The sequence below is a fragment of the Strix aluco genome, chromosome 5 (assembly GCF_031877795.1).
Source record: "Strix aluco isolate bStrAlu1 chromosome 5, bStrAlu1.hap1, whole genome shotgun sequence".
NCBI classification, from domain to species: Eukaryota; Metazoa; Chordata; class Aves; order Strigiformes; family Strigidae; genus Strix; species Strix aluco.
The window spans coordinates 30,254,905-30,282,281 of NC_133935.1; the positions used below are offsets into that span (position 1 = coordinate 30,254,905).

The 27,377-nt window shown below is 47.0% G+C and overlaps 1 protein-coding gene across 1 annotated transcript; it reads left to right on the top strand.

Moving 5' to 3' along the window:
• The first annotated feature begins 8,820 nt into the window (after positions 1-8,820).
• On the top strand, positions 8,821-27,053 carry CYTH4 (cytohesin 4). Its single transcript, XM_074826577.1, has 13 exons — positions 8,821-8,902; positions 14,715-14,797; positions 17,105-17,205; positions 17,470-17,536; positions 19,799-19,917; positions 20,296-20,376; positions 21,055-21,167; positions 21,731-21,879; positions 23,579-23,690; positions 24,145-24,221; positions 24,595-24,666; positions 25,499-25,653; positions 25,971-27,053. Exons 1-13 carry the CDS (start codon positions 8,884-8,886, stop codon positions 26,041-26,043), a joined length of 1,221 nt encoding a protein of 406 aa, XP_074682678.1. The 5' UTR covers positions 8,821-8,883; the 3' UTR covers positions 26,044-27,053.
• Positions 27,054-27,377: the final 324 nt, after the last annotated feature.

Sequence of the window (27,377 nt, forward strand, 5' to 3'; positions counted from 1 at the left end):
TAACACTAAGCCTGGAAAAGGGCGTATGTGTGCACATCTGTGTGCTCCAGTCTGAACTGATGAGTGGATGCGCAGGAGATGCATATTATAGAAAAAGGGGTGTGGTGACACAGAATTAATGAGAGTTTCCAGCCTTTGTCAGGAGGTCAGTTAGACCAAGAACAGTGGGTTTTCAGCTGGGATGTTCCTGAAGGAAGGAACTCTGATGGAAATTGTTTCTCCAAAGGTTGGTGACCTTTGTGCTGCTGCAGCCATAGGAGTCCGTTGCAACTGACCTGCTCAGGAGGAGAGCTCTCCCATCCATCACTCAGAACTGGCTGCAACCCAGAAACCTTCAACTGTGGAACATTTTCAAGTCTTGCAGCTATTTCAGAAGCACAAAGTGACCATCTGTACTAGGTGTTCCCTCTGTGGGTGGTAGGGAAGGGGGAGGAAGGAAACCCACTGACTCCTCTGCAAGTGAGAGCAGGAACAGGCCATAGGAATACAGGTCAGAGAAGAACAGAAGGGAGAGTGACAAAGGCTGTTACAGGGAGAGCAGCAGCAGGAAATGGGAAGGGCAGGCAGGCGCAGAATATAGGGACTCAGTCAGAAGAGAAGGCAGGTATATCTGGCCCTAGAGAATATGACCGATGGGTGGAGAAAAACTATTACAGCTCCCTGGACAATTGGACACATTGAGAGCTCTGTGGGAGACATTTGGGTGACAAGTGAGGGCCCAGGGAGCTGGAGCTGGTAGAGTTCCTAGGGATTCAGGGAGCTCTAGGTTGGGCATGCAACCTGGGACAGGCAATCAGGAAACTAACTCCTTTCTGGGCATTGTTGAAACCGCATTTGGAATCAGCTTCTCCAAAGGAACAGTTCCATTTTCACCAGATCTTTTCTCTGAAGGTTTACAATAACCCTCATGTGCCTGGGGAGTATCAGGATGGGGAGAACAGAGAGTGAACACCCTGGGGTAGGAAGGATGGGAACTGAGGGGAAAAGAGCTGGGGAGAGCTGGAGAATATATTGAGTCTTACCTGGGACAGAGTAACAGTCATGTGAGGATACTGGGGCTAGGGATGGGATTCAGGCTAAAGGAGACTGGATGGAAAACTGACCAGTGGCACAGTAGAACCTAGTGGCAGGGATGGACAAGGACCATTGACCTGCTGAATGTCAGTGTGTGCTTTTGTCCTTGTAGTCTGGCATATGGGCTTGTGGGACTGGCAGCATGAAAGGGACTGGGGAAGAAGAAGACAAGTTAAAATTGGTCGGAGTGGAGGAACTGTTGTTGAGACTCGATGTCCAGGTGAGCCCCATGTCAAAGACACTGTAGTACTGTATGGCCAACAATGAGCTGTGGAAGTCCTGGCAAGAATGTATATTTCCAGCCCACTTCTGGGCAAATTACTTTTTGGAGGGTAATTGCCTGCTACTTCTATGGATAGTCAGTTCTCATCCAAGTCATAGGTCTGTGCTGTGAATCTATGAACATCTCTTCTCCACTAGTGCCTCTGTAGAGGTATGATAGGGATCTCCATAAAGGCTTTTAGGGTGTTTCTTTCCATCATATTTAAATTAATAAAAATGGGATATTACATTAAAATAACACATATTGTAATCACTCTGAGAACAACTGGCACCTGCTACATTAAAACCTCTTGGTTATACCTGCTGCAGGCAAGGAAGGAAACCGCAGGAAATGGGCCCATAACCCCTAACTGAGCACATACAGATCTGTTGCTGCTTTGATGTCCTCTCACACCACCAAGAGGTGCTCTTGACATAAGTTTCCTTCTGCATGTGCAGTGGGACTGAGGGAAGGCAGGAACCCATCTGGGGTTTCTTGTTCCCTTTTCTGAGTTTAAAAAAGATGTTAATGGGAAAGAATTGCTCAGTGAGACAGTTTTGCTCTGAGAGACTGCTGGGGGTCACCTCCGAGTGACCCATCCGTGCTGGGTTTGCACGGTACCCATGTGGGATGGCAGGGAAGGGAGGAAATGCATGATACCTTTTTTCCCCTCACAAGGATCCAAAGCAGTGAGGACTGCTCCATCTCTCTCCTTCTTTCTGTAGGTTTCTGCTCCCTCGGAGAGGATGGGAAAAGGGTCAGGGGGCTCTTCCAGAAATGGTGTTTGCATTTCACAGCCCTGCATAGGAGGGCAGGAGCTGAGCAGGAGGCTTGTCCTTCAGCACAGAGTAACAGGAGGAATCCTTTCCTGGGGGGAACAGGAGGCCCATTTCTTTGCACACACAGGGCATGGCCACAGCAGGTATTCTCATTACCCTGGGCCCTGATAAGATCTATTTTCTGTGAGCTATTGCTCAGGCAATCCTGAGTGGCCCTGAGACCTTTTCTGTGTGTGCTGGGCCTCCACCAGAGAAGAGAGTAATCTGCATCATTCTGGCTGGGCTGCAAACTGTCTCTGCTTGCTATATTCCCCTTTTGCGTCTTCCCACTTCCCCATTCACACAGTTTTGCACCACCTGCCTCCTGCTTTTAGTTCTTGCTTTGCTGCTTCTCTTCTCCAAAACTCCCACCTCTCCCTGTTGCTGCCCCCCTCTCCCCTCACTACTGAGGTTTCCCACTGACTGCCACACTTGTTTGAAAAGCCTGCCCTGAATTCAAAGCTCAGATCATAACTGAAGTGGGGCAATGTACCTCAGTCCATGATGTTCTGCAGTCCCTGTTAGTGAGGTTGTGGAGTTGCTTCATACAGGGTCTGTTTTCTAACACAGCCACGCCAAGTGCTTCTCTAGCTTAAATTTACCCTGACAAGCAAAAGCTTAGGAAAAAAATGAAGTTTCCAATTCAGCCTTGCTGAACACAAACTACCTACATTTACGATGTAACTCATAACCAACTCAACTTGCAAATGGTGCTTACTGAGTTTTGGACCTGTTTTACCCATGGGCTTTTCGGGAGACCAGCCCCGCTGCCATCAGATGAAGGTGATTGATTACTGATACTTTGTGTCATGGAGGCTCCTTTAAACTAGAGGATCTCAACCTTTCCAGTCTGGGGCAAAATAGCAGGTCCACTGCCATCCTCCTACCTGGAGCACTGAAAGAGGATCACTCCCTCCACCTCTTCTCCACTATATTCCTGGGTAAGCAGAAGACCATGGCACAGACCTTTGGACACCAAGTTCTTCATGATGGCTGATTCACACTTGCACTTCCCTCAGCTGAGAAGTTGTTCACAGGCTCTAAATCATACAAATTTTTTATGGCTTGGCCTTATCTGGTTCTCCATATTTCTTCAAGTCCCCAGTGATTCTGATATGGGTTTCCAATGTTACAGACATTTTGTTCTCAGCCAGTAACAACCCCCATCTTGCTGATACTACTCTGTTACTTAATGGTGATAAATACAGATCAAGATCTGACTGCACATCATTTCCCATGAGGTGCTCAGATGGTTCAACAATATTCTTCACCTTCCTGGTGTAGAGGGAGGTAACAGAGACTGGAGAATACATAAATTCTAACTTGAATGTCAGCTGCTTGTCTTGACTCCCCTGAATGCTAGCACTCTTTATATGTTATCAGATGTTAGATATACTACGCTTTGTAAAACCAGATCTAATACATATCTTCACTTGTAAGCTATGGTATCTTCTAGGAAGGCTGCATCAGGGAACTGAAAAGATCTGTTTAGAGTACTAAGGAAATCTATAGCTACTCTCTTTTACAAGACTAATACTTCCTGAACTACTAAAGTAAAATCTTTTGCTTGACTTCTACAATTTTTTTTCAAAGGCATAAAGCTTCAGTCTTGATGCACTTCCAAGTCAAACAAAAAAATTCCTCTGGCACTTCATTCAAGTTTATCAGACTCTAAGTGACCCTCCTGTAATCTTTATAAGAGGTTTTATTTTTCCTGTGGCCTTCTACCTTTAAAATAGACTTCAGTTCCTTGAACTAGTAAAAGCAGTTGAGAATAGGCTAATCCAGGAACTCTGCACTGGTAGCTTTACTTACTGCCTGCACATTTGCATCCTGAGCTACTGCTCTGGCTGTCACAGTCTGTGTTTCTCCTCACACTGGACAAGAATTATTTTATTCCAATTGTTATACGAAAAATCCTGTTATTGTCTTTGCTTGGTGCTGTTTTACCTTGCATCAGAATACCATCTGTGCAGCTCATAATCCCCAAAATACTGTGTAAGAAGTGCTAAACTCTCTCCTGACATACTACAATCCCTAAACCCAACCTGGATGGAAGCCTAAACCTCCTGAAGGGGCTATTGAATTTGTACAGACCTGTACTTTGTCTCTCTGTGGAGAGTTGTGGGAATACAGTCAACATGTTCAGCACAGAAAAATATATGCCACTTTGTCATTGTCTTTATCCCCTTGAAAGTAGTAGGAAATATTTATATTTCTTTTTTATTTACACAATTATTTTAAGCCTATACCAAGTAGTAGAAAAGTGCACCCATGCTTTTGGTTTAATATTTTCTTTTGTGACCCCAGAACAACAGATATTCACAACTCCAATACGAGTCTCTGTGTACAGTCAGGGAGCATCATGGGAGAAAGAATGGTTCATGGCACAGGAGGCACAGGAAGCAGCCTGGAGTATTGATCTGCAGCAACCTGCCTAATCTGCCCATGCTTGGCGAGGTGAGAACTGCTGGACCAACCTGGATCCCCACACTGCACACACTCCCACCTCTTGCCTGCACAGCCCCAGCCTGAGATAACCACAGATGGGAAGGATGTGCAGGTGGCACAAGCAGTTACTGGATCTAACACCAGTCCTGTATCAGAAGCGCTGATTTCCAGGGATATGCTTCTTTCTGTCCCTGTTCCCAACAACGCTGAGGCACAGGAGAAGCACTGTTTTACCTGTGGAATGGTGGATGTGAAGGGGAGTGAAAAGAGGGGACAAAAAGGGCCAAATCCCACCCCAATCCAACCCAAGACATATCTGACCTCTCACAGTCCCCTTCACTTACCCTGATATTATGTAGGTCCCTCAACATCCTCTCCCACCCAGTCTTCTTCTTCCCTTATTGACACCTCTTGCACAGCTAAGAGAACTTTGCACCTCTGAGACAGGTATGTCTTGGAGCCAGGACTGGCCATTTCCAGCTCTACTCTTTACCTTGTTGAAATGATCTCTATCACCTGAAAAATGTTCTTTGGTTTTTCCTCCAGTCTCCTGCTTCTCCAAGGAGTGCATTTCTTGATGAGATATGAGATATGACCTTGATCTCATCTGGGTTGCTCTTTTCTCAGATGTTGCTGCAGTCATCATAGTGGGTTTTTTAAATGTGTAGGCCACAGGTTTCTCTAGAGGAGGAAGATGCCAGAATCACTGCCCAATATAAGAGTCAGTCCCCTGGATGTGAGTATCTTTCAGCATAAGCTGATTTTTGCTGCATGTCAAATTGTCCTTGCTTAGTCTGTATTTGACCTAGGTTGTATCTATGCTGGCCTATCAGTGGGAGAACCCATGTGCTCTAAGCCACTGGCTGTGGGCTAGCTCTGACCACACTGTATAGCATTTAAATCTCATCTCTCCTAGGATCAATTTGATGCTTCTATGCCCCTGGGGCATAATTAATTTTTACCTTCTTTCTTGCTTGCTTGCTTTTGTGCTTACTATCTTTCCTCCTTCCTTCCTCTCCTTCCTTCCTCTTGTTCTCCCTCATTCTCTCTGTCTTTGCTTTTTCCTTTGGTTCCCTTCCGCCTTTTTTACTTGAAATAATGAGATGGTTGGGTTGTAGCCCTTTTATGGTATTTTCATGCCATGACCACAGAACATGTCTTATTTATCTTAAAGGCATTTCTGGATGCATTTCTGGCTGGGATAGTGTTGGTGTCTACCTGAGTTCAGTACAGATCTGTATTGCCTGTATGGGATGCTCAAGCAAACTGACCTATCATCTGGGTCTAGATTTCCTCAAGAGAGGAACTGGTTGTTTTGCTCCAGGATAAGCCTGGAACCAAACTAGTCTGCGCACCATGTGAATGAGTAGGAGACTAAGGACCTGGAGAGGGAGACATACTTACCCTGCGCTTTGGAAAGAATGGGAGATGCTCTAGGCTTAGTTTAATTATACAGTCCTATCTCACTTCTTGTGTACCCTTATGAGAAGGCATCTCACAGGTGTTTCATTTTTACATGAAAAAGACTTATGGAGTTTTTTAACAGTGCATAACAAGGCTACCAGAACCAGGAGAATGCAAGTAGTGGAGGTGATCATTGAGCTGAATTAGTAGGTAAGATCACAAAACAGGGAAGTCAGGGATTCCAACAGACATTCAGGAAAAGCTGTGAGAAGAAAGAAACATCAAGGAGTTAAGAGATGAAGCAAGTAGAGACACAGGTACAGGTTTTGCATTGCTCTCTGTTGGAGTGGCTGAGCGTACTTCTGCAGTGCACAGAGGCATCCGTTGGTGTTTGCAGGGTGCTTGTGGTTTGACCTGCCCACAGACCCATGTATAAGAACAGCCCTGATCAAGCTGCTTATATATGTCACCTACCTTTGAGGCAGACAAGATCAGGTCTTTCAAGAAAGTGATTCAGGTTGTCATGTCTGCTTGATGTCAGCTGCAATACTGCTGAAACAATTTTTTTGTGGAAAACAATGATGGAAGGACTGGAGGTGATATGCTGGACCCAGTCCCAGTGCAACAATTGGGACACTGAGCTGGACTGTGGGGCAGTGAATTCTCCTCTGATGTGGTAGTGTCGTGGTTTGAGCCCAGAGGGAAACTAAGCACCACACAACCACTCACTCATCCCTTCCCCCTCAGGAACAGGAAGGAGAAAAATAAAGCAAAAGGCTCAGGAACTGAGATGAGGACAGGGAGGGATGACTCACCCATTACTGTCACGGGCAAAAGACAGACTTGTTAGAGGAAGAAAAGGAACATCAATTTAATTCAAACATTAACAACAACACTTAACAGACAGAGTAGGACAGTGAGAAGCATTACCACATCTTAAAAACACCTTCCCCACACCCTTCCCTTCTTCCCAGGCTCAGCTTTGCTCCCAATTTCTCTACCTACCCCCCCCCCAGCAGCACAGGGTGAAGGGAATGGGGGTATGTCATCAGTCCTGCCGCTCCTTCCTCCTCAGGGGGAGGACTTCTCGCATTCTTCCCCTACTCCAGTGTAGTGTCCCTCTCACGGGAGAGTCTTCCACAAACTTTCTCTGACATGAGTCCTTCCATGGGCCACAGCCCTTCATGAGCTGCTCCAGCATGGATCCTTCCTGTGTGTTGCAGTCCTCCCAGCACTGAACTACAACAGCAGAGGGTTCTTCCTCCCACAGAGTCCCAGCCTTCTTTGAGCACAGTCACCTGCTCTGGTGTGGGGTCCTCCATGGACTGCAGGCGGGCATCTGCTCCACCGTAGTCCTCCATGGGCTGCAGGGGGACAGCCTGCTCTCTCACCACAGACTGCAAAGAGGTCTCTGCACCGGTGTACCTCCCCCCGCTTTCTCCTTCTTTCTTCCACTGACCTCAGTGTTTGCATAGGTGTCCTTCTCACAACTCCTCCTCACAACTCCAACTCCCTCTCCCAGGTTCCCCTTCTTAAATATGTTATCACAGAGGTGTGGCCACCGTCACTAATTGGCTCAGCCTTGGCACAGAGGTGGGTCCAACTTGGAGTCTGGAGAGCTTTGAGAAGCTTCTCACAGGGGTCCACTGCTGTAGTCCCCTCCCCCACTGCCAAAACCCCCCACCATACACACAAACCCAGCACATTAGGTAGAGGTCTGGACCTGTTTTGCTGTTCTGCTCAAGGCCTGCTGTGACTACAGCAACAGGTCAGGGAGCTAAGGATGTAGAGTGCTTCAGAGGTAAATGCATGGAGAAGAGTCATCCCTCTACATCTTCAGTCCTGCTAGAGAAGACAAGAGCCCAGGTTGGGTATCACACCTGGTTTGAATTTTGCCTTGACCAGTTCTTCTGGCTCTGACATAGTGCTCTCCTGCATGCTTCTTTTTTCCCACATTGCCTACATCAGAGATCTACAACATAAATCACTGGCAACCAAACTGAACTCAAGGGGAAGTGTACAGCCTTCTGGGGCTGTGTGGAGGGGATGGAGGAAAAGAGCACTTCTCTGACTTGCAGGTGAACAGAGCAGCATAAGTGCCTTCAAAACTGTCCTGCTAATGCCAGCTCTCACACCAGCAGGAATATCGCTAAACCTGAGAGAGTAATTAATTCCTCCTCAGTTCACTCCATCCTTACTTAAAAGGCTTCCCAAGAAAAACAGTTTGCGTGGGAAAAAAAAAAAAAAAAAAAAAAAAAAAGACCAGGACTCTGAGTACAAGTCACTTAGTGAGCAGTGGGGGAGGAAAAAGAAGAAAAAGATTCTCTTCTCCCCTCCATCAACCATCCTCCAATTTTGGAGTGTCCATCCCCCCACCACCTGCTGCATAATTAACACAGGAAGAATCTTTCCTTTAAAATGAAACCACTTCCTGAATCAGATGGGTTTTCTGAATCAAGAACTTCCTTTTTTCCCCCCCCTCTCTCCTTGGAGTATCTCAGACAAAAGCCCAAAGTACTATCAGCCTCTTGCTGCTCATTTCAGTCCCTTCAGACAGAGATGCAGGCTCAGAGATTCCCCAAAAAGCTGCTGGGATGGAAATGCATTGGTGGATTTGCATTTCAGAAGTAGCCAAGCAGTCCCTGTTAGCTCATAGCGATATGCACATACAGTTTCCTTCACTGATGCAAGCTCATGAGATGTGGTCGGAGGGACGAAGAAAGGAAGGGCGGAGTCACAGGGCAACCCGCCCCCCCTAATGCTGCTACAATCTTGGTCACTGGCTCCAAGTTGTTTCAGTTCTGTGAAGCATCTGAACAAGCAGAAGGCAAGGAGGAACAACACTTTTGTTGAAAATATCTTGTGCTCTTCAGGATGGACTTCTGTCCTGATGGTAAGCCTTGACCATCTTTTGTCTTGTTTTCTGTGAGGGCTGTGCACTCAGTTTGACAGGGCAGAGCGCACCATAAAATCCCAGCAGCTAGAGTGGATCCTGTGGCTGGTGGCTGAGGAATGAGATGGTGGAAGATCCCTGGTGGTGCCATTAACTGCTTCTCAGTCTTCAGCATTACGCTTGTTTCTTGTTTTACTTGCTGTCCTGTAAGCAAACTCCTGTCAGGAGAAATTTTCCCACCGATTTGAATGGCCTTTGTGATGAGAGTGTCCACTGCTGTGATCCTTGTGCTGGTGATTCTGAGCTGAGCTGGAAACTGGCTCAGGGGTATCAAGGGTATATGTGTCACTTGGGATGGCACCTATAAACTTTGGCTTCTCTTCATGCAACTCTCACATGGCTTGCAAGTTCCTCAGTGGTGTTTCCCTACAGGCCTTAGGAGCTAGTTTGCCTTTGCAGAGTCTCTCATGCAGTTGGGTATCCCAGTGCAACTTGCTTGCAAGGCTTTTGGTAATGGGACCTCTCTTGTTTATGTCCATGTTAAAGGTAAATGACTGAATTAGGGTTCTACGAACTCCAAGTGACCTGCAGGTGGGCCTGCCTGGTCCAGAAATAATCTCAAAAGGCAGATGTGGGTTAGGGGAGATAAGCTGCATCTGAGGAACCGAGACAGATCTCAGGTTTTATTTCCTACTTTGGCAGGAGGTGGATAAAGTGGTTGGGATTCAGCAGGGAAAGGCATACTGCCAGACTGAACATTTCTTGCCTCTGGCTGAGAAAGCTCTGAATGTGTGCCTGTGCAAAGGCAGCAGATAGGGAGAGCCGAAAGGGAATAGGGTGAACAAGGGCCAGGAAGTAAAGGGATCATCTTGCAATGGTCCTGCTGTGTCTGACTCTCCTCACAGGCTTCTGCATATAGGATATAGAGCACAGAGTGAAAGGAAAAAGCAACACCCAGTTCCAACAATTGTTCTGCACTTTTTAGCTCCTAGATGGGTAGCCAAACAAAGGGCATGCTCAAACCACATACCAGCCTTGCTTGCCAGGGAAATTGGTGGGACCTATGGGAGCTGAGCTTTTGCCAGCATCTGGCTATGAATGTTGGTGAAGGTAGGTATCTTCAGATCACCCAGCCCTCACCACCTGAAAGCAACTGTGGACAAAGCGGACAAGCTGGGCAGGAGGAGGGGGGTAACGTCATGTTTTGCTACTTATTTTGGGGTGTGCTTTCCACAGAAACTGAGGCTCTCAGAACTGATGGTCTGACACAGTCATTAACTCAAGTTATGTGTTACTGTCTTGAAAGTTACACACTGCAATAGCACAATGAGATCCTGCTCAGGGACAATGCAGGTTTGCTCAGCTCTGGCTAGAGGCAAAGCCTGGAGACAGGCAATGCCTGAAGAGATGTGCTGTTTCTGACTGACGTCTTTTCTCAGTCCCAGCCTATCACTTCACAGCTGGGTGGGAAAGTGGGTTGGTTTGTTGCTGCTCTACCTTGGGAGCCAAGACTGCTGCCAGATGCAGTTTTCCAGTGAGCTTTAGAGTACTGTATGTGTTTAAAGTTGCTCAGTTGTGGCATCATTTTCCTGAAGGTCGGAGGTCCACATACACCTTTCCCTGGAGTCACTCCTACCTGAGGACACAATGGTCCTGTTAGGTACCTGCCCACCACAGCTGCGTGGAGACGAGACCTATGTCTGTGGGGAGGCTGCCCCCCCTGCAGTGGATGTCCTCTTTCAGCTTCCTTCAGGACCCTTTAGCAACTGTCTGGGTGAGGCCACAGAGCCAGTATACCAAATCCTTGAGCTGGGTGTGTGGAACTGGGAGAGCAGACTGGTGCCATGCTACCACATGCTGGGATGTGTGGGGTGAGAGCCATAGGCGAAGGTGGCTGGAAGCTATCCTGATTGCTCTAAGTTGTCATGTGGGATAAGGAAACCAGGAGACAACATAAATTCTTCTTCACACCTTTCCCCCCATAGCTGGAATATGCAAATTAAACCTGTGTGAGGTCCATGTTGAATTTCTTCTGACACAAGCTGTAAGAGAACTGTGGAGTGGCTGCAGGAGAGAGACAGGTTGAGCTGGAGGGAATTTAGGAGCTGGAAAGCTTCCTGTTATCTGCCTGGTACCACCCTGGTATTTGGCTGAGGAGCTGGTGGTCTGTGCTGGAGGTGACACAGCAGCCATGTCAAAAAAGAAAAGGAATTTCAGGTGAAATTCTTCCACCAGACAGCCTCATCCAGGCCGAATGTGCCCATCAAGCTGTTTTGTTTGTGTGTTGCCATGGGTGGAGGTGCCCAAAGCCTTTAGCAGACACACTCAGAGCTCTACCTTACCTTGCAAATGGGACAGCTGAACCTCTGCTGTTACACTGTGGGTAGGTAGGTAGCATGCAAATGGTCTGTAACAGTGCTACAGATGCAGTCATTCCTCATAACCTTCCCCTACGGTTTCTGCAGTCCATCCTTCCCGCTCTTCTGGGTAGTCACTTCCCACTTATTTCTGTGCTTCAAACACTATCTTTTTATTTATATACTTTTGCTTGGGAGTGAAAGCCTCACTTAGCACCTGGACAGCTCTGCACAGCCCTTTGCAATGGGAAATGAGACCACCAAACAGTACTCTTTGCAGGCCCCATGAGTACCCAGACTTTTGGGTAAGTCCAACCTGCCCTTCAGATGGGGAGGTTGAGGGCGTAAGTTACAACAACTGGAATTGAAGTCTCTTCTGAGTCACAGCACTAAAAATACAAGCCTGGGCAATTAATGAAGAACTAGCAGGTCTTTCTATCTGGGTCTGCCCTGAGAGGGGGGAAACAACCTCAGGAGCAGGTGTAAGCCCCACAAATGTGATACTGATGTGCTTTCCTTTCAACATTTGCTCTCTGAAAGTAAATTCCAAGCCGCAACTTCATGTCCTCTCTGGAGAAGATGCTAGCCAGTTTTTTATGTCTTGTGACTGAACTGGAAGACTTCAGTGTTGGTTTGGCTGACACTGCTCCCCTGAAACCTGCGGGTTTTTTTGCGGGGTGAAATTTCCCCCTGTGCAGAGAACCCTGACCAGGGCTGTGTTTCATCTGTGACCTGACTTAGCCCTAGGGGGAAGTGGAACTTGGTGATACGGAGGACTTTGATGAGGCTGAAGCTGTTCCTCAGTCCCCCAGTTCAGGGATGAATTCCCTCTGCCATTGCAAGCATCTGGAGCAAGCCAGGCAGTGCTTCACTCAGAGTGTCCCTCTCCTGCCAGCTCAGCTTGTTCTCAATGCAGAGAGGGAAGGAAAGGCAAAGCAGCCTCCTCTCATTATCTCATCTGCTTCTTGCCCACCTGCCTCTGCTGTCTTTGCTGCCTTTCTGTGGATGGTTGCCCAAACAAGCCTTCTGTGTTCACGTCTACAGTTAGGGGAAGTGTGTGCAGTAACATTGATGAACGGCTTCAAAACAGACTTGAGCAGAGCATTAGGCTTTCTGTTAGGGAAACGGCGTAACATGCAGGCATGGACCTCAGAATTATTTTCCAAGACAATCGGGGACTTAAGATGTTTAAGAAACTTATGAAACCTTACAAGGACCCCCTCTGCACCTCAATCTAAATTTCTCTGAAAGTTTCACCCATACATTTTTTTCTTATTATGTCACCCTTTCCTGATTTTATCCCTCAATACCCTCCACTTCTCCACGACTTGTATGCTTTTTCTCCCCTGCCTTCACCACACACACACAGTCCTTCCCACACTTTTCTCATTCTGACAAAATGGACAGGCAAATTACTTGGGAGTTGGGGTTTTCAGATGTTCAAGAGGAAGGGGGACTGAGTTATTTACAGGCTCGGTGGGGGTTGTGTGGGATAGATGGTGTCCTCTGGGACCCTCACGTCTCTTTGAGATGCTTTAGGCTGCTTCAGTAGATAGATAACAACTGAAGCAAAGCAACCAGCCACACCACAAACTTTGCTGATGGGGTGGGGGAAAAAGAAGTTCCTCAGGTATGTCCTGCTAAGGTGCTTTTGTGGCATGAAATACAGATAAAAGGCTCTTTGTGGTAATTTGTCAAGGAATCACCCCAGTGTTTCCACATATAACAGCCCCCATAGGGGTGAGAGAGATAACTCTGGGGATGCTGAGAGGCTGGACTCATCTCCTGCAGATGCCAAGACGGCAGGAGACATAAAGTAAGCTGAAAGACCCAGGCACCACTCACAGGCGCAGGGCTGACATTCAAGGGGAAGTCAGCAACCTGCCTAACAAGCAGCAAAGCAACTGCATGGGTTTTTGTTGTTGTTTCTGTCTGTTTGTTTGTTTGTTTTCCCCTCACATGCAGACTTGGTTGTTGCAAGCTGCTGGATGCCGCAGGTTTTCCTCCCCTCTTGACCGACTTCAGCAATCAGTCAGCTTCTTTCAGCTCTTCATGAGGGCTGCTTGCAGAGGTGGGAGGGGACATGGGCCAGGGCTTCATGCTGGCTCCTTGCCTAGTGCTTTCCTCCCAGAGGATCAGCGCCTCTCCCCAGGGAATGCAATGATTGACAACAGCGGGAGGAGTGACAGGAGAGAGGCTGCAGCCTGAGAAAAGTAATAGGACAGACTTAACACATGGAAACTCATCCAGCTGGGAGGATGAGGGAAAGATTAGGCTCAGGGAAGGCATGTCTCTCTGAGCTGTTGTGGCAATGACAGCAAAGAAGCATATGGGCTCTAAGATGACTACCCTTGTCCCCCTTCTGTCTGTCTTGACTAGTTCCTTCCCCTTTTTCCCCACTCATATTTATAGCTGTTGTTTTGCATGTGAGATCCACGCTAAGAATTTCCAAGGCAACTGGCGCCACTTCCTCTTTTTCCAGGAAGACTGGAGCCCAGGGGATTTTGGCTTATGAAACAGTGGAGTAAGGCATCCAGTGACCTGACCTGGCTTCCTGGGGAAGCTTTGTCTCCCAGTGTTTAGTTGCAGCAAGAATCCTGTCCACAAGTTCTGCAGTGACCTCCCAGGAGCTCCAGTGCTCCCAGCCTTGTTTTTTTTCTTATGGCTCACAATCTTCTTTGCTTCTCTAGGGCTGCAGCCTCCTCTTTCTCCTTGCTGAGGAGACTGTGTTTCACCTGAATTATATTTAGCAGCAGTGCTGTCACCCCAATTCTTCTAGGTCTTTTATGAATCATTTTGTGGTTGCCTTGACTCTGCTGTTATCTGTTTAACTTCCTGTACATTACAAGGAAGCCTACTTGTATTTCTGCATTGTCTGTGGTCCACAGAACAACAGCCTCCCACAGATGCTCCTTCTTCAGCAAGGCTTTCATCCCCCCAGATCCTGCCCTCAGACTTGAAAAACCTCGATTCTCTCTCTTAAGTCATTTCTGACTAGCTAAGGTGGATCAATCCATGAAGCCCATGGCTCTTCATGGGAGGTTTGGATGTAGGTGAAGTATTTAGGTCACAGTTTTTCAGTACCATAAAGATGACTGACATAAAAACCAACAAAGACCATTTGGTAAGACCTCTTCATTATGCTTGCAGTGAGCAAAATCGGTTGAGTGGGTGGGGTAGGTGGCTGCAGGGTTAGATCGGAGGGCTACCAGTGCAGCATCTGGCTGCTAGAAGGGATATATGGGTCTGTGCTGCTTGCTCTGGACTGAGAACCATTTGCAGGGCAAAGCTGAGGTGCAGTGGCTCCAACAGCAGGGAACATAGATGCTGAAACACAGAAATCAGAGTTGCTGTGGCATGACCCTATGAAAGGATAGGCACTGAAAGGCTGAGGCAGCTTTTCCTGTGATATGTTGGTCCCAGTACTATTCTCACAGGTATCTTTGTTCTTCCAGGGTCAACTGACTTGAGTGAGGCTGAGGAAGCTGAAATAGAGATAATCAGGCAGCACAGACAGGAGCTTTTGGAGGACATTAAGGTAAGGAACATCCTGTTCTTCCCGTGTACCTAACCTTCTCAAAACTGTCTTCACCAAGGTGTGTCATAACATAACAGTCCGGATGATGCAGAAGTGCTTCTGCACAGGAGTCATTTGCTCTGGCATGATCCAGCTTGAATTCTGAACTTCAGGCTGCCCTGGCATATTTGCTGCCAGTGTCCAGCCTATGGTACTCTCTGCTGCAGGAGTCATCAACTACCCTAATGGGATATTTGAGAAAGGCTGGTCAGCACATTAGCAGGGATGAGCTGGGATTGCATATTTAGGGTAAGGAAATGAATATGACTTTACTAAGACACACTAGCAGGGATCTGGCTCAGCATTTATGATTATTTTAAATTACTGATTACCTGCTAATGACATATCAGTCCTAGTTACCTGCTGCATCCCCCTGTGTTTATCAAACTTTTATTTAGTTTGTGGACCTGTAACAAGTCCTCCATTAAGGATCCTGTCTCTTTAGAGAGGTGTGATGGCAGGACCTTCCACACAAGTTTCTCCACCCAAACATTTCTCTATTGACTCCTAAAATGTCTGAAAGTGGAAGATTCAAAATCAGTCAGTAATATCACATTGCAGTCATGCATAGTGCCATACACTTTCTATTCTGTTCTGCCTCCACCTCCGCACGGAATGTGGCCTCCCATTAGAGAGAGCTTATTGCACTGAATCATTGGACTTGCACTGATTTTCCCACAACATGAAGATGTCCAGATGCCTGGGGAATAGGTGCAATATTTCCTTGCACAGAGTAAAGGATTAAGCCAAACTACCTATTACTTCTCAGGCTTGCAGACTCATCATCTCCACTGCAAATCAGAATGGTGTCTTCTCCCTTCTTGCAAAACAGTCTATGAATATATGTGCATGTGGTTTTCTTGTCTGTAGTTCTTATCTCTTAAATTCTCAGAATAGACAATGGGCACTGTACAAGGCAGGATATTTTAATAGGAATGCTACATTTTTTTACCCACTATGGACAGAGAAAAGCTGCTAGAGTACACAGACCCTTACTCTAAATCCCAAAGCCATCAACCAATGGGGTATGAATTGTGCAATGGAGCACGATGAGTTTAGCTGAAAGAGTACCTAGAACTAGAGGCATTTTCCCAGGTGGATTTCTTCAGAAAGTATCTAGCAATACCCTTTAACACAAAGACTTGGCGGGGATGTCTGGTGGTGGGAGAGGGAGGAGAGAAGAGGATGGGTCTAGACTTGCTGGTTACCCTGCCAAAAGACAGCAGTGAATAAAATTACAAAACTGATAATAATTTGAAATTCAGGAGCTAAGATAATGTCTTTGTTACATCTGTGCAATACCTAAACCTTAGTAAGGAACACTCCTGGCTCTGGAGACTGATGAAGCACAACAAGATGAAGGCCAGAGCAAAACTGAAATCCAGAAGCTCTTTTAAATTATGGGATATTGGAGAACTTCAGTTTCTCTATCTGGATGAATACTGTAGCCACATCCTCCCTCCTCATTGATGCAAGTTCTGTCATAAAACAACCGTTCTTCCCCTGCCTATTCTGGTTTGCATGGGGAAGAATTTGGGTGATTCCTGGAAGAGAACTGTGATGCACTCTGGCTCTAAGGAGGACCATAACTGCAGGATGTAAGCAAGGAGATACAGACATCTTAATTTCCTTGGTAACACAGAATATCCAGCCAAGAAGGCCATGGTCTGTCATGGGCCTAAAGGAAACTGACTTCTACAATTGTATTTTTTAAATTTGGCAGTGATTACTCTTCTTTTACTCTTCCTCTCTTCTTTTTCCACTTAAAGACAGGTATCTGCTCAATGATATTTGAATGATAGGTGTGTTAAAAAATTTGTGTTTCACAATGTGGCCACTTCAGGTCCATATTGACCTCACAGACACTGGTTCCACTTCCTCTTGCCTGGATGTGTAGCAGAGCTATGCAAAATAAAAGCTAGAAGGAAATGGGCATAATGGAAGGAGTGTCAGATCTGACACTGTTTGAGGAACTGAAATCAACACTGGGGTGAGTTCTCTGACACTCTCCACGCTGGCTAAGCTTGATTTTCCAACCTTGATTAACAACAGACATGAGAACATCCCTCTGCCCCTCTCTCCCATTGTTTTCATCTGGAATCCAGCAGGGTCACCCCAGAACAGTGCCCATTTCATAAACATCCTTGGCTGGTCATGACCATCTGACCTGTCATTTTCCTATGATTGAGAGAAGAAGACAGACATGCTCTGTAGGTGTCTGCTCTTTTTCCTTCCATCGCCTTCATTCTCCTGATATTTCTTTTGCAGAAGTTGAAGGAAGAGATTTCTGAAGTGTTTGCAGAGATTGAGCACTTCCAAAATGCACAGGAGAGGCAAGAGGCAGACAATAATCCTGGGGAGCAGACCAGGCAAGTGGGACAAGATGGGTATTCCTTTGTTTACAAAGTCTCTCTCTTGATATTGAGAAAACAAAAACACCAATGGGATTTGGATCACAACAAGAACAGGGAAATAAGGCCAGGAATACCCTTCTCTCCTCTAAGATTTCTCTTTATTCCTGGATAGTCAGAGACCTGTCCTTGAGATATCTAACTTATCTTGTGAGTGAATTGAAACATGGCCCTTTATTCTAAGTTTGACTGACTGACTTTCTTTCTTCTTCATGTTTGCAGCAAACTATCACAGAGGGATAAACTTCTGTCCCTGGGCCGGAAGAAATTCAACATGGACCCTGCAAAGGTAGGATTTGTTCATTCCACCTATGAGGAGAAAGCTGTGAGGAAGAGCTTCTGTTGGCTACTGGTCCACTTGCAGCCACCCATGTCAAAGGACCTACAGCATGGGACTGTAGGGCTGGTTTCCTACCTCACTAAGGCACCAGTTAGTAGCACCCTCCATCCTGTCCCTGAATAAGGTTCCTGAATAAGATCAAGCTGTTCTGCCTCTCCCCATCATGTGCCTATAGACCATCCCATCAGATGTAACCCAAAACTAAGAGAAATAAAGGGAGGATAGTTTAACACTGCCAATGTGTCAAGAAAGACAAATCTCCTTCAGCCCAGTTCTTCTTGCCTGTGAGAGGCTAAAAATTGGCCATAGTGTGATGGAGGAAGATGAAGTAAGAAGAAGATGAGAAGTTTTGAGAGTGTGTCAGGTTCCTTGGCTCATTCAGAACAGAAGAGGACAAGCTGTCTCTGTCATTTTGGAAGTAGTTTTGGTAGTACTGGTGGAATGAATCCAGGTTTTTCACTTTCTGGGACTCTGACCAGTGGCATCCAGACTCCATAGCCTTCAGCCCTCTGCAGAAAGCTCTAAAATTGTCATGATTAAGTAGAGATGTGAGAAAGATAGTTTTCTCTTCCTTCCTCCTCACTGGTGGACCATTTTTTTGAGCTCTATAAGGAAAACCACAAGGTGCGACTGAACATTTGCTCATTGTCAGCTAATCACCAGAGGAACATCTTGGGTGGCTGATGGTCTGAGTGCCAACTTTTCATGACTTCTCCTCTGCCTTGCTGAGACCCTCAAGATGTCTTCCCCCGTATCCACACCACAGCTGGAGTGCTTCCCAGTACCCTGGACATCCCTCTGCTAGTGGGAGTTGTCTCAGAGCAGTGATATCCGTACCTACAGCTTGTGTGAGAGCAGCTTTCATTTTGTCTTTCTGCCTGACCTTCGTTTGAGGCCCCAGAGGCATCTCTCTCTATGAAACTGTGCCATACTGTGCAGAAATACCTGAACTAGTTCTGACCCAAACCCAACTTTATTAGTTCAATGCCAATCAGCCTGGTCAAAATGTTATACTATGTGCCTATATTATGCAGATCTTTCTTTATTGCTTCCTTTTTGCTACATGCCATAGTCTAAGAGGTGCTTCAATGCAAGGAACTTTCTTTGCCCCTCCTTGCTAAGGTTACACTTCATCCATGCAATGCTGGTAGTTTAAATGAGTTCCTATCTCCAAGATCTCACGGCAAGTTCCTGAGGCTAGAGGAGGTAAGTGTTAGGAATCTGACAGAAAAAAACCTTTTGGGAGAAACATTTTATTCTGGAAAATCATCACTGCAATACTTTGCAAAATTAAATTGATCTTACCAAAATTCTGTCTGGGGAAAAAGAAAAATAGTGTGGAAAAAAATCTCACAAACATTTCAGATTCTTCTTTTGAAACTGCTTTTTCTTTGGGGCATTTTAGAAATAGTTTCTTACATATTACAAGGCAAAGTGAATTGATTCTGTTGAAGTAGAACATTTTGATGGATCTAAAACAATTTTCATTCCTTTATTGTATTTTGTGAGGAGAATTGCAATGTGGTCTGGAGAGGTTTAGACATTGTTAAGAATCTGAACAAAACCTCAACTTTCTGTGACTTTGAAAATCATGAAACTACCTCTAAAATACGATGTTGACTCTTTGAGCAGCTCAACTCAGACCCTCTATATTCCTTAAAAAACATATTCCATACTTACTGGCTGGGGAGGATGGAGCTGAAAAGATTGCAGACTTCTCTGTGGCGTAGAAGAGAATTTAGAAAAAAACAATTTTAAGTTGTCTCAAGCCTGTATTTTTGTCTGAGTACATTTTTTTATTATATCTTCTTTTAAACATTTTTTTCTTTAAGTTAGTTCAGAAAAAGATTACATTTAGGAAGAGAACACTAAGATATTTTGATTGAAAATGTTAAAATGAACTATTTTGACTTTGAGTTTTTGGACTTTTAACCTACATTGTCCTTTTCTGTTTGCTTGAGTTTCCATCCCAGTGAAACATTTATCCAAATCTAGGGATGAAATGGAAATATGACTGACACACCATGGTGAATGAAGAGGGATGGAATAAGGGTGGGAACATGGCTGTGGTCTCCCATAAAGGGGCTCAGGAGTAACAGAAGAGGCAACATCATCAAAGCCAAGGAAGGCTGATATCAGGGTGTTGAGGTCCTACTTTCTCATCAGCCCACAGAGCTGTCTTACTTCACTGTCTTGCTTCTCCTTCCCCAGGGGATCCAGTACCTGATTGAGCACCAGGTATTGTCTTCAGACCTGCAAGAGATTGCCAAATTCCTCCACAAGGGTGAAGGCCTGAACAAGACAGCCATTGGGGATTACCTAGGTGGGAGGTGAGCAATGCAGCCAGGATGAGGAGGCCCTTTGGAGGCCCTGTCCTGCCTGCCCCCTCTCAACTACCATTTTAGTTGACCCCTGGCAGACCTCAGTCAAGTGCCAAGACTGAGCATACCTCAAATTGCAGTGGGCTGGGTGGGCAGTGCACCCCAGGGCGGGTCTTTGGAATGTGGTTAAGGCTGGCTGTATGGGCTACCTTTCATCCTGCCTGTAACGGGGTCTGTCTTCCCAGACAAGAGTGTGTGTCTTGGCTTCTTGTTGGTCAGATGGGAAGTGGCTGGGATGGAGACAGGTGCATGTTGTCAAACCAAGGGGCATCCAAACTGACCAGGGTCAAAGTTCTCTTCTGATCTTTTCCTTCTATCCTCTCCCAGGGACCCCATAAACATTGAGATCCTCCAAGCCTTTGTGGCATGTCACCAGTTTGCCAACCTCAACCTGGTGCAGGCACTGAGGTGAGTGAGCATGCAGGATGGAGGGGATGAGGCAGGAGCCTGCTCAGCCACTGGGTCTAGCCACCCAGGAAGGTTGTGAAGACCTACTGGGCTGAAATGGGTCTTTCCAAGGCCTTGCTGCATGTGTTGGCGCCAAGATTGTTGCTGTGAGGTGTTAACACCTTTTCCTGGGAGAACTCTTTTCCTGGCCCCTTGACTGGATTGGCCCTGTGCAGAGAAGATGGAAAAAGCAAAGTGGGTCACTGTGGCTTCAATGGCTGTGGGGATGGGGCACGTTATTTTTTGCACCAGGAAACATGTCTGTCCACAGTGCTAGTTATGTCAGTGACAAAGCGACTCTGTCTTTCTTTTATCTTGTTACACTCTTTTCTTATAAGCCAGTCTCCTGGCAGGACTCTTTTCTCTTGAGGTCTCTGCTGCCTTGCAGGACACTCATTATGGAAGAGGAACCATGATTTCCAGGATGATTAGTTCTGCTTCCTGCTTTTAGGGTGTTTGAGGCTGATGAACCCAACTAATTTCTAGAGAAAGGAGCAGAGCTCCTGCTTCATGCTCTATGGCATCTCCCCAGTGTGATGGGATGACATTTTATTTTCATGGTGTCCCATGGTTTGAGGGAAGGGATAAATATCCCTTGCACCCGATCTGACTAACTCTCTGGCATGTTGATCCTGATAGACAGTTCTTATGGAGCTTCCGGCTGCCTGGGGAAGCACAGAAGATTGACCGGATGATGGAGGCCTTTGCCAACTGGTACTGCAAGTGTAACCCGGGAGTATTCCAGTCCACAGGTAGTTATGGGGAGAAGAAGGCCTGTGAAGCTGAGCTCCACTGTTTGCTAGAGAGACGAACCTTCCTTTTCCATTCACAAACCACAGAGGGCATCACTTGGAAGTGTGGGTGTTTCCCCTTAAGCTGAAGGAGAGAGCCCAGTTCCTGTGAAGATTTTCAACAGGCTGAGGGTCTTCAGTCCTCCTTTTGCTATTGTGCTCCAGTCAATCCCCATGGGAAACAGACTTGAGAAGTGCTCCCAGCCCCACATGAGGTATACCTCATTGCAGCAAGGATAGCACTGACATACACGGGTCTGTAGAAACTTTCCTGCTGGCAGAGCCATTATCAGACCAGATTTACCCAATTTGCCACATTACCCTGAGGGGATAGAATCACCCCCATCATAAGAGATCATCTCTGTCCCTCTTTCTTCTAGCAGAGGGGACATCTCCCTTTTACCTACAGCTGAGAGGATGATGCTGTTCTCCAGTGACTGGAAACCAAGCCACCTGTTAGGGTGTGGATTGAGCTGCCCTCTAAGACAAGCGCTACCCATCCTGGTTTTCTTTCTCATTGCCAGATACCTGTTATATACTGTCCTTCTCTATCATCATGCTTAACACCAGCCTGCATAACCCCAATGTGAAAGACAAACCCCCCTTTGAAAGGTTTGTATCCATCAACAGAGGCATTGACAAGGGAGGGGACCTGCCAGAAGAGCTCTTAAAGGTAAGGAGACATCCCATTTTCTAAACAGTCCCTCTTTTCTCTCTGGCTTGGGGTCCACTGAGAAGCAAAGTTCCACAGGTCTCAGTGTAATACAGGCCTACTGACCTTCTGCCATACAAGGGGAAGGGCTGCGCAAGAAAACAGGGAAGTACATACAAAAGCAAAGCTGGAAAATGTAGAAACTTCTTTGGAGAGGGGCTGCACACATGCTTGTTAGTGAGGACATGGAGCAAGAAAGACAGGGCTGGAGATATTCAGGGAGTAGCAGTGTCAGTTTAAGAAAAGTTGAGCTTTTAAGTGTGTCTGTGTGAGAGAGGAACAGATACTGTAACTGTGTGAGAGAAGAAGATATGAGCTGCAGGTATCTGTGTACTGTGTAGGTATGAGGCTGTGTGAATGGGGCACCCGCCTCTGTGGGAGGTAGCTGGGCACCCAACTCTTTCGGCCAAATTTGAAAGTCCTAGCCCGCAAGGGGGCTGTCTGTTTCTTGTGTCTCTGTGTGTGTGAGACAATGTCACCGTGGCCCAGATTATGAATCCCTTTTCCTTTTTGTACCTAAATGTCTCAGCTGACTCCAGTGTTCACATCAGTCAGGACACCAGTGCCTGGTCTCTCTTACACCAGGATATATCTTTGAGTGAGTAGAACCAACAAGCCCCAGATGAGTGTCAGGGTCTTTTCCAGCATCTCTTCCAGCATCTGCCAAGCTCTCAGCAGGTCCATGGTGTCTCTGATCCCAGAGGATGAAGATGCAGTGTGGGGGAGACAGAGACAGGGGATGCATCCATTGGTAAAGCTGGAACTACCATTTTCCCAAAGGCTCAGCAGGCATAGGACCTGCCTTACGAGGCAAGGTAGAGGTGGGCAGCCTGCCTACATGTGTCTAGCTTCACCCAGCCAACCTGGGGAGAATAACTTGTGTCTTGTGTCAAAGAGGGTGCCTACATCCCACACTTGGGTTTGCTGAGCAGCATCCCCTCAGGGTAAAGGCTTTAGATTTCTCTCCAGAGTGTCATTTCTTTCAGGTAATTTGAGGGAAGTTGCAGAAGCCTGCAGTTTCTTTTTTTTTCTTGGCTTGAGATTTGTGTAATAAATTATGGCAAATCCAATGATGTGAACAATATTTTTGTATCCCTTGAAAGCTAGTAACCTGCCTCCCTGTCACTCTGTTGTTATGAATGTCATCCTTTGTGTCCCTGAGTGCAAAAGCCTTGGTTCTATGAAATGTACCTCCTTGTGGTCATGGAGATGTGTGTGTTGGTCTCTACATACAAGTTCTCAGCAGAGTGTTTGGCACCACCAAGCCAGGGCCTAAATGAGGCTGCAGTCTCTTCCGTGTCATGTATCCCCCCAGTGCCTTAGTACTACCCATAGTGGCACTAGTGTGACATGCTGGGTTTGGTTGCTGCAGCCTGTCTTGATGGCGGTGCACACTTTTGTGCCTGTGACTTTCCAAACTGGGTCACTTTTTTTGACACAGGATGCAGAAAAAAGCTGGTGATCCCCCTTGAGACCTTGTGAGATGTAGACTGATTGTTGTACCCCCGGTGCTCACTGCCCACTCCCCTCCCCATTCACCTGCCTGCCCCTGTGGAAATATAGTGATGAACCAGATGGACCTAGAAGAGTTGTGTACAAGATTTGTCAGAAATTTCTTTCTTTTTCTTTCTCTCTTTCCCCCACCAATGCTCTGGTGCAGAACCTGTTTGAGAGCATAAAGAATGAGCCGTTCTCCATACCAGAGGATGATGGGAATGACCTCACACATACTTTCTTCAACCCTAACCGTGAGGGCTGGCTCCTGAAACTAGGTAAGGATAGGATTCCCCTAGCTCCTCTGAATTCCCCACCTGCCCACCTCCCACCACAAATCTCCCCCAGGAATCCACCAGCATGTCTGCTGTCCTTCCCTCCAGTCTGCTGCGGTGGGGTGAGGCTGACACCTGCTGTTGAAACCAGCCGGCTACTCTCTCCTCCCAGCTCCCGCAGGCTCTGTCTGCTCAAAAAGGGGCTCAGAAAGATATTCCTCACCCCTCCCCATTCCCAGCCCCATCAGATCAAAACTGGCTCCCTGTGTGTGTGCGTGTCGACCATATGGCTTCACGTCAGCGGTGAGCACCATGGTTGCCTCCTTGGGGCTGATCTACAGGGAGAGCTGGGAGGGTATGTCTGTGTGTGCATGTCTGGAGCTTGGGGCTGGGTGAGGGGGAGGGGGAAGGACAGCAAAATGTGTGACTAATGGATTTTGAACCTCACTGCCTTAAGGAGGACGTGTGAAAACCTGGAAACGCCGTTGGTTCATTCTGACCGATAACTGCCTGTACTACTTTGAATATACCACGGTAAAGGCTCAACTCCCAACTGGGAAACTGTGTCCTGGGTGGTTATGAGCCTCTGAGGGGCCAAGAAGGAGTAGAGGGTAGGGGGCAACTCTTCCCTTCTACCCTATGCTCCTAGACTGAACTCAGACCTCCCTTCTCTCCTATGCTGTTTTCTCGCCTCTGGTCTTAAGGAGGAGAGAGGCTGGACAATGCAGCTATTGCTGTGATCTCCTGCTAAGTAAGCTCCCCACTGTGTAAGTGGAGGAGGTCTCCCCAGGCATACACTGCCCTAGTCACCCTCACAAAGGCACATGTCTGGGAAATCAGAGGCTCTAAATAGTGGCATAGGTGTGGGGAGGATGTTGGGTGTTAATTCATGTTTCCTTGCTTTCAGGACAAAGAGCCTCTGGGCATTATCCCCCTGGAGAACTTATCAGTCCGGAAAGTAGATGATCCCAAAAAGCCGGTAAGTCTCTGTGGCTTGGTACTCTGCCAGTGCAGGCTCTCAGGAGGTCAGAGGGAAGAGAGGGTGCACACACCCTACTCTTACCATGCTTCTCAGAGGGAAAGTGCCATTCCAGACTGCCTTGTCCCCCCATCTAAACACGTTGTTCTCTAAACATGATGGTATTTTACCAGGGAAGATCTGGTGTGGAGACCTGTCTTTTGGATGGCTGTATTGTACTGTTTTCACGAGTGTTTGTGAGTGCAGGGAGGCAGAGATGAGTGCACACAGCTGACTCCCTACTTACTTTGCACCAAGAGATGTGGGTTCAGTTTCTCTCTCCAGGGCTCTCCATAATGAGTTACAGCCCATGTAGACCAGAGAGTGCTGTGGTGTTCAGAAACTTGGCCAGGAAGTGAAACTCTTTGTCTGCGCATCTTTTGGGGGTACCCATGTTTTGATGTGTCATGACTTTGGGAAAAGTGCTTTTTATCTGTATGGTGGCAGGCAAAAGAGAGGATGTTGCATCTACTTAAAAGGGAGAGAGATCTTCATGAGTGGAGCAGGTCTCAGAAGGTGTTTTCTGATAACTGTTGATGCTCCATCTCTCCATAAAGCCTGTTTTAGTGACCAGTCCTTCACAAGAGGGATGTATTTACCTAAGAGGTGTGGCCTGGAGATCTAACTCATAGGGGTTCTTGGGGTGGGGATGGAAAGGCTCTGTTGCATTTCAGAGACAGAATGGTCTCCTCCCCTTTGGAAGTTCTCTGAGCCTGTCATCCATGGTTCAAGGCAGCATAGTCTCTTTGGTCCACCCTGTCCTCCCCTAATGCTCCATTTTGTTCCCTGACAGAACTGCTTTGAGCTCTTCAATCCCAACTGCAAAGGGCAGAAGATCAAAGCCTGCAAAACGGATGGGGATGGGAAGGTGGTTGAAGGCAAGCATCAGTCCTACAAGATCTCAGCAGCCACACCAGCAGAACGTGATGAGTGGATTGAGGCAATACGGTGAGGAGACCAGAACTGGAGGCCTGAGCTTGCCCCAGGGACAAGTGGTCATGCAGTTTATTTGGCTACCAGAGCTTGAAAAAGGGGGTGGAAAGAAATTTTTACAGTCTAGCACCTGTGCTACCTCTTGATTTCAAAGAGTTTCAAGGTCCCTTCTGGAGAATCTCTAGCCACAGCTAAATTCTCTGCTGTGGGTCTGCAGATCTCCTGTCCTACATTTTGGTGAGTAGTGTCTCTGTGCAAGTTCAGTTAGGTTGTCTGTGCCATTCTCCAGCATTAATTCTCTTACTTTTGCTCCCACTTCCTCTTATTTCCAGGACCAGCATCACACAGGATCCTTTCTATGATCTGGTCTCTGCCCGTAAGAAAAAGATTGCCAGCAGAAACTGAGCCCTGACCTGGTCACTGGCAGCAGGAAGATGTAGTTGTTGGACAGCTTCCTTCCCATGCTGGGCTCTTCCAGGGAAGAAATTTGGGAGCACTGGTTCCCTCTGCCTCCCACTTGGCAGGAAGATGACTGACAGGACAACTTGCCAGACTTGCTTCTTCTCTTTCCAAACTGAAGGCAGAGGTGCAGGGTGCAATCCACTGAGGACTGTCAGAACCATGGGCATGGCGTTTCCCATATCCAAACGTAAAGACTCAACAGCAACTGGCCTTTGGGTTCTCCCACATAGCCTGAGCCATGTAGGATAGGAACTGAGAGGAGACAAAAATGTCTTCAGAATGTATCCAGCCCTTCCTGCCATCAAACCAGGCCTGGATATTTTTCTGTGAGGAACTACGTAGATGCTCTTGGAGCAGCCAAGCATGGTCCAGTCAGTTGCAGAGCAGAAAAGCCCCAGTGGTTTCTTTTCCATGAATAGATGTGAAGTAGTTGTGGAGAAGGGGCCACTGATATTTAAGACCTCACTGTCAAACCAGAGGCTAAGGGAAGAAAAGCAGCCCTATGTTCAGAAGAGAGCCCTCTCTACCTCTTCCTATAGTCATGAGGGCTGTAATCCTGGTCATTCCCTGCTCTGGAACTGTCATAGGTTTTAGAAAGTTAAAGATGTTGGATAAGGAGATAAGAGTGTAGAGGCTGTGGTACCAGGGAAGCAGCTCTGGGTTTTTTGTCTCTCTGTTTTGAGACTTGGGGACCACCCCAGGTCTCCCTAGGGAAGAAACCCAAACACTAGCTCTCCTCCTGGCTTATTGCTCCCCAACAAAGGTTGCTTCCTTGCACTACCCTCAAGGTGTGGGCATTGTATCTGAGAGGCCTGCAGCCAGAAGACATGAAAAATTGGAGATGCATACACACCACACACACAGAGGCATTCCCATCTTCATACATTGGCTTCATCTGGAGTCTGGGGTTTTTTGTCTCTTGGGTAAAGAAATAAATAGAAGTGCTTGAAACAAGCCTAAAACTCTGGGTAACATGATCATTTTAGTGATAAAGACAGAAGACTCGAGATAAGTGTCACGTTCCTGTGCCTAGAAAAGCAGCCCGAGCACCACCGCAGTGCCGCACCGCAGCGCCGCACCGCACCCAAAATGCCAGGCAGCTGTCAGGCAGCGCGGGAGGGAGGAGTAGTTAATGGGGCAAGAGGAAAGGCGATAGGAGCTGTAACACTGGAAACTGGGAAGAGCATGGAGGCAAATACCAGAGACTTGCTAGAGACAGTTACACATGCAAGGTCAAAGGACATGATAAGCTATTGCTATTTCATCTGTTGCCTTTT